Source organism: Triticum aestivum, chromosome 7A, assembly GCF_018294505.1.
Source record: "Triticum aestivum cultivar Chinese Spring chromosome 7A, IWGSC CS RefSeq v2.1, whole genome shotgun sequence".
In the NCBI taxonomy this organism is placed as follows: domain Eukaryota; kingdom Viridiplantae; phylum Streptophyta; class Magnoliopsida; order Poales; family Poaceae; genus Triticum; species Triticum aestivum.
Window position 1 is genome coordinate 600,431,400 of NC_057812.1, and position 7,753 is coordinate 600,439,152.

The 7,753-nt window shown below is 47.7% G+C and overlaps 1 protein-coding gene across 1 annotated transcript; it reads left to right on the forward strand.

The window, feature by feature from the left end:
- The first annotated feature begins 350 nt into the window (after positions 1–350).
- LOC123152545 (glycine-rich protein DOT1-like) lies at positions 351–1,117 on the forward strand. The gene has a single exon (XM_044572069.1). The coding sequence runs from the start codon at positions 379–381 to the stop codon at positions 943–945; it is 567 nt and encodes a 188-aa protein (XP_044428004.1). The 5' UTR covers positions 351–378; the 3' UTR covers positions 946–1,117.
- Positions 1,118–7,753: the final 6,636 nt, after the last annotated feature.

Here is a 7,753-nt window from a genome sequence, read left to right on the forward strand (position 1 = left end):
ATTAACTCAAGTCAAATCTGACATGCTTTTTTAAGTCAATATATGCATGGCACGATGTTCTAGAGATAACCATGCATGTAAGTTTACTCCCACTATGGATACGGAGTAACCCTAGAAGGAAGCAAAGGTGCAGGAAGCTGCTGGCTTACGATGGAGATTAACCAGTTTACTGTCGGCTGTCAAGTCGTCGCCTACTCGGGCAAACAAGATTAGCGTGATCGGGAGCCGATACGCTTGACATAAAAATGAGCCCACTAGGTCAGGCACAAGCACGGCTCCAACGTACATTTGCAAGATCACCTCAACGCTATAAATACCCGTGCATTTCCATGGTCTACCATCAACCGATCTCATCTAGCACTTGGCTACACTCTCACAATGGCTGCCATTAAGCTTGTGTCACTTAGCTTGGTTGTGCTACTGAGCATTGGGTTAGCCAGCGCCACTAGGGTAGTTAGATACGCCAGCTCAACGGGGACAGGCTCGGGAGTGGGGAATGGTGGTGGCACTGTGAACGGCAGCGGTGGAGGGACTGGGAGTGGCAATGGGAATGCCTACAGTGGTAGTAGTGGAGCCCATGCAAATGCGGGAGGGGGCGGTAGCGGGGGTGGTGCGTCGCAGGATGGTGGCACCGGACATGGCGCTGGGTCCGGCGACGGCTCAAGCTCTAGCTATACGAGCGACGGAAGATATAGTTATGGTGGTGATTCTTATGCAGGCGGTAATGGTGCCGGCAGCGGCGGCGGACAGGCAGCGGGCCCTGGTTCCAGCGGTTACGGAGCCGGTGGTGGTGCTGGTTCTGGCTCTAGCGCGGCAAGTGGTGGCTGGTACCCATATGCGAATGCGAATGCTAATGGTAACGGTGGAGGCATAGGAACTGGTCAGAACGGCGGCAGCGGTGGCGGCACGGGAGGTGGCAGCGGTAATGCTGGTGCATACCCTTAAGTTATCTCTATTTATGTGATAGATCTGAAGATGGAGCCCAGAATTTCATGTTTTTTCTTTCTTTCTGTTTGCACCTTGTGGCCCCGTTAGTTTGCGGCGTTTAAGTTCTTGTATGCTTTTTCATGTATACTAGTATGGATGAATCAATAAAGGGCCCCATCAACTTGTGTTATTACTCTTCGCTACCTCGGAATTTCAATTCATGTTTCTTGTTTCTATACTAGCAAGATGCCCCGTGCATTGCATGTAACATCAAGACGCGTTTTTTTTACAAAACACCTGTTGTGATTGACCCATGCGAGAGTAATCCCATGTGTAAAAACTAATGATATCTCGAGAAAGAGGAGAGATAAGGTGAGGAGTGGGGCATGATGGTGATTGGTGGTCGGACTGAGCGAATGCATGGGGATGGACGACGCCGGCAGCGGTCACCATGCCAGATTGTTCCAAAGGCTTCCTTTTTTAATTGCTCACCAATAAGGTTGTGGGAGATAAAGATGAATGAGGGAAGACCTTATCTGCAAATGTGGAGAGAGGTGCGGGTATCTTTTTGCAAAATTTTCATAGTTTGCTTTCTATCCGTCAGATATAGATCGAACGGTCTATATTGCAAGGAGAAAATTCCTTATTTGACACTATCTTAAAATCTGCTTCCTTATTTGACACTGAAAACGTTTTTTTTCTTTATTTGACACAAGTTCTAAATTTTATTCCCTATATGACATTTTCGTCCATTTTAAGCCTAAATGACACCTGAAAAGACTCTTTTGCCCCTCATGTGGTATGTATGGGGGGGGGGCAATAGCGCACACACGCAGCATCAGTGCGAAAGCAGAAGCACACACGCAGCATCAGTGCGAAAGCAGAAGCACACACGCATCAACACATACACATGCACCAACACACACGCACGCGCGCACACACACGCACGCGCGCGTGCACACACACATGCACACACACACACACCCACATACACACACGCGTAGCAGCACACACACGGGCAACACATAGGCACGCAACAACACACACACACGCGCACGTACACACACAGTAGCAAACACACACGCAGCAGCACACATGCACACACACATGCAGCAGCAGCACACATGTGCGCGTGCACCCACACACGCAACAGCACACACACGCGCGCACACATACCACATGAGGGGCAAAATCGTCTTTTCAGGTGTCATTTAGACTCAAAATGAAGGGAAGTGTCGTATAGGGAATAAAATTTAGGACTAGTGTCAAATAGGGAAGAAAAACTTTTCCAGTGTCAAATAAGGAACCAGATTTTAAGACAGTGTCAAATAAGGAATTTTCTCTATTGCAAGATGGTAGGCACACCATCATCACCAACTCAGTTTTTATAAGAGTAGAGATATCAGACCGACAAATGAAGTGTTTCGGAAAACGATTAAATACCTGGAAACCAAGCCCCTTATTCTATTGGATTTCCGTATAGTAGTAGGCCCTTTTGGCTCTTGGGTGCATATGCTCCCTAATGAATAGTAAATTCAAAATAGATAGTAAATAAAATTTAAAAATTCTGAATTTTTTTTGTAGATGTTCTTGCTAATGTAACAAGTGTGCTTGCCAATTTTCATGCGAAACAAAATGACGGTGCGTCGTCAGTAAAAAAATGTAACATTTGAAGGTAACGGGCATAATTGGTTTGCTACCAACATTTGGCATTGCCAATATTTGGCAAGCCGACATTTGGCAAAATCCAAAGTTGCCAACATTTGACAATGTTTTGTGAGAGTGGCGGCGAAAATTGGCAAGCAACCAATCTCTAGCCAATATTTCGCAATTGCCATAATTTGGCATGCCAACTTTTGGCATCAAACCAATTATGCTCAACATTTGTCGTTCGACTTGTTTTTTTTTTTGCACAAATCAAAATACTTAGGCTTTCCTCCTAAACATTTGCAGGTAGCGTCATGGTGTGACAATGATCACATCTATTTTTTCAATTTTTTCTACATTTGGAAAAACCATTTTTGATGGGCAGGAGCATATGCTCCCAAGAGCCGAATTGGATTTCCGTATAGTATACAGCTAAACAAAGAATATGAGGCCGTAATATGTCAGAACGGAGGGAGTACGTAGTTAGCAAAAGCATAAAAAAAATCGTTTCATGTGCGGGGTGGGAAGGAAGGCCCCAGAATAAATCACCGCCTTTCTTCGTGTGATGTTTTCTTCGCTCCCTTGCTTGGGCTAGGTTGTGCACATCGTGCGTACAAATACAAATTGTTCACTAGCAGCTATATCTTCCTAAGTCTACTCCATAAAGTTTTCCTATTTTGTAGTTTTTGTAGGGTGGGGGCATATGTCCCCTAGCCATGATGTATGTAACACCTAGATAATCAAGCGACAGTAACCTCATCCTAATATGCAATGTCATCATGTTTTACTAAGTCATTTTGCCACTTGGTGAAAACCCCGTCCATGTCATCTTGCCAATAGCCTCTTGGGGGGCTCATGCCGGCTTGGTAGGACGACGCCGTCATAAAAGACGCAATGACCAACATCAAATTGATCTTCTGCTCCAACCGTTTCCTCGGCCTGTCGATAACATCATACCCTTGTTCAAGCATGAGCTCCTCAACATCGAGTGAATGGTCTGCCATCCTCTTATTTGAGGACAAAAGTCGGCAAATGACATCATTGCAATCTCAAGCCTTTGGTTTTACATCTAACGACCATAATTTTTTTGCTGTTATATTTTCCTTTGAGGTTCTCTTGCTGCTATCATAATTGGGCATTTATCCATGTAAAATGTTTACTAATGGGCTAACCAACTCACAAGACTGCATATATTTAGAGTACACAGGCAGCTAGTAGCATTTTTGACTTAGTGGCCATCGTAGGTAAAACATGATAGCAAAATAAATAGAGAATTCATGGAATAGTAAACTTAATAAACCAAAAAAAGAGTCCTAGAGAAGCAAGAACAACAAGAAGAAAATAAAATAAAAACAAAAATTATTGTAGGGAAGAATGAACTACGGGCATTGATATTACCATAAATAATGGCGGATCCAGGAATTTAACATTGGGTGTTCAAAAAAATTGTGTTCATCCTAATAGATGATCCAATTGGTTCACCGCAATACAAATACAAATTGTTCACAACAGCTATATCTTCCTAGGTCTACTCCATACAGTTTTCTTATTTTGTAGTTTTTGTAGGGTGGGGGGCATATGTCCCCTAGCTGTAATGTATGTAACACCCTGATAATCAAGCTACAGTAACCTCACCTAATATGCCATGTCATCATGTTTTACTAAGCCATTTTGCCACTTGGTGAAAACCGGGGTCAAATTCAAACTCCAAAAAACAAGTGAAAATATTATTTCTACAAATTGTCAAGTAAAAAATGTTCGATGGGTTCCAAATATTCACTAAATAATTGTAATGTGAGAATTAACATATTTAAGAATATAAAAAATGTCTCTGGATATTAAAACAGTGGACCAACATGACCTTTTTATCCCAATTAAGAATAAACTCAGATTTAATAAATTATTTTTGGGCCAAACATTTTGTGGCTGTGAAAAATAATGCATACTAATTACTCCCTCCGTTCCTAAATATAAGTCTTTGGAGAGATTTCACTATGGACCACATACGGAGCAAAATGAGTGAATCTACACTCTAAAATGCATCTATATACATCCGTATGTGGTTCATAGTGGAATCTCTACAAAGACTTATATTTAGAAATGAAGAGAGTATATGGCAAGTTTCACATTTTACAAAAGTAATTTGATGCAATAAGAAAATACAAAACAGTAACTACATAAGAAAACAGAAAATAATACAAGGAAAAATGAAAAATAAAAGACCTAATCTACTAGGCCACTTGGCCCGTCTAGGAAAACTGGCCTAGCCACCCCCTCAGCCCTTCCTCTCGCCACAGTGTGGCAGGGGGGCATGGCGGCCATCCGCCGGCCGTGGCCGTGCGTGGCGGCCATCCCCTCCCCCCCCCCCCCCCGCTCTCGCCCCTCTTCTCGTTCTGGAGGGGACCGAGCACGACGTCGCCGCGGCCAACGACCTCCCAGGCGCTTGAGAATACGTCCAGCCGTACAGGGGCTCCATCGTCATCGTCTTCTTCACCCTCGACAAAGGGATCGAGCTAGGATGCCCCGTTGGCCCGACATAGCCGTCGTCTTCCTCGCGTACACCGTCGTCCGTCGTCAGATGCCGCTGCTCCGGTCCATCCCCGACCTCCTCAAGCTCGCCCACTGCCTCAACGTGAGCTCCTTTGCCGATTCCCTCCCTTTCCCCTTTGATTCGTCGCCGTTTTCCGTCGTCCTCGTCCATGGCCGCGTTCGAGCTTCCGAGTACGCGCGCCGGTGCCTGCTCCTGCCTGTGGCCACGCCCCGCGCGCACCCGCGCTGCTGCTCCCCTGCGCCTGCTCGCGCTGCTGCTCCCCTGCGTCTGCTCGCGCTGGCGCGCCCACGACTGCTGCTTGGCCGCTGCCTGCTGCCTCTACTGGCTGCTGTTGCGCTATTGCCATTGGCGCTGCCGCTGCTCCCGGCCGCTCCCCTGGCCGCGCTTGCCTTCGCCCGACCGTGCTCCTGCGCGTGCCCGCAGCCTGCTTGCTGCCGCTGCTATCTGCTCGCTTTGCTGCTCCCGGTACCTTTTGGGAAAGAAGTGTACATAACCCCCTGAACTTTCACGTTTGGGCTACTTCACCCCCTCAACTCAAAAACCAGTTACTTAATCCCCAAACTTTGCAATACTAGACAAAACACCCCTAGCACCCTGATTAGTGGGTTTTGACGATGGTTTTGCTGATGTGGCAGCGAGCCAATGCGGAAAAGTCTCACTGTGTTCTTCTTGTGCGTTGCAGCTAGCATCTACGTACAAATTTGATCGGTGCGCTCGGCAAGCTAGTTGTTTAGTGCAATTCACATCTACTCCCTTCGTTCGAAAAAGCTTGTCCCTCGAATGAATGTATCTAGCATTAAGTTAGTGCTAGATACATCCATTTGAGCAATAAGCTTGGGGCAAGCTTTTCCGGACGGAGGGAGTATCTAGCTAACTGCTTACACGCTTGGCCAGCTAGCTGCTTACACATGTGAGCTGACCTCACCTGCAAACTGACCATGGCGGATTGCCCGTGAAGGACCTTGGCAGCACCTTGCCTACCATGAAACTTATGCCTTGTCGACCTGCTCGTGTACAGACATGCGACCCTTGCGCCATGTCACTTCTCGTAGCTTTGGCACACCACTACCAGCACTCTCTCTCTAGACCAGGCTACTACCAGGACCAGCGATCCATCCCGTGGGCGTTGACCTCCAATGCACGCAGGTGTAGCAGCCTCCCGTGCACCGAGCGGCTCCGGCGAGGGTGTTCTCATCGCGGTCTCCCGTGCACAGAGTGACGGCAACGTGCGCGTGGACGTGCTCGTGGCCACCTCCTGCCGTGCGTCAAGTGACGAGGACGAGGACGGGGCTCGCGACCGCCTCTCGGGCGTCGAGCACGAGGCTCGTGGCCGCCTCCCGGGCGCCCAGCGACAACAACAAGGGCTAGGCTAGTGCCGGCCACTCGTGCGCCCAGGTACGGCGGCAAGGATGAGACTCATGGTGGCCTCCCATGTGTCAAGCGACGGCGGCAAGTGTGAGGCTCATAGCGGCCTCCCGTGCGTGTGGCGTGGGTGAGGCTCATGGCGGCCTCTTGTGCGCCAAGCGGCGACGACGAGCACTCCGCGCTGCCACTTCCGGTGTTCGATGCACTCGGAGCAGGGGCTCCCATAAGTGTGCTTGGCGAGGCAGATGATCCTGGGAAGAAATAGCATTTTACTACACTGACATGTGGGTCACTGCACGAGGTGGCAGTATAAGTCGGACGCGGCTTTCCTGCGGCCGCTGCGTGCGACCATCCGTGCGACCCAGCCATCGCACGGCTGTGGCTCCACGCACGCCCCGCTCCAGAATTTCTGCCAAAACAAAAAACAAAATACACATCCAAATACATATTCTCTTCTTCGATACACTCCTATCCACATCTTTCCCCTTCTGAATGAACTGAAGCTCAACCTCCAGGGCCTTTCCGCCGTCGTGCCTTAGTCCGACGTCCATCTAGACGAGCTAGCGCGTTGGTGCTGTTGGAAATATGCCCTAGAGGCAATAATAAATTGATTATTATTATATTTCCTTGTTCATGATAATCGTTTATTATCCATGCTAGAATTGTATTGATAGGAAACTCAGATACATGTGTGGATACATAGACAACACCATATCCCTAGTAAGCCTCTAGTTGACTAGCTCGTTGATCAATAGATGGTCACGGTTTCCTGACCATGGACATTGGATGTCGTTGATAACGGGATCACATCATTAGGATAATGATGTGATGGACAAGACCCAATCCTAAGCCTAGCACAAGATCATGTAGTTCGTATGCTAAAGCTTTTCTAATGTCAAGTATCATTTCCTTAGACCATGAGATTGTGCAACTCCCGGATACCGTAGGAGTGCTTTGGGTGTGCCAAACGTCACAACGTAACTGGGTGGCTATAAAGGTACACTACCGGTATCTCCGAAAGTGTCTGTTGGGTTGGCACGAATCGAGACTGGGATTTGTCACTCTGTGTAAACGGAGAGGTATCTCTGGGCCCACTCGGTAGGACATCATCATAATGTGCACAATGTGATCAAGGAGTTGATCACGGGATTATGTGTTACGGAACGAGTAAAGAGACTTGCCGGTAACGAGATTGAACAAGGTATCGGGATACCGACGATCGAATCTCGGGCAAGTATCGTACCGCTAGACAAAGGGAATTGT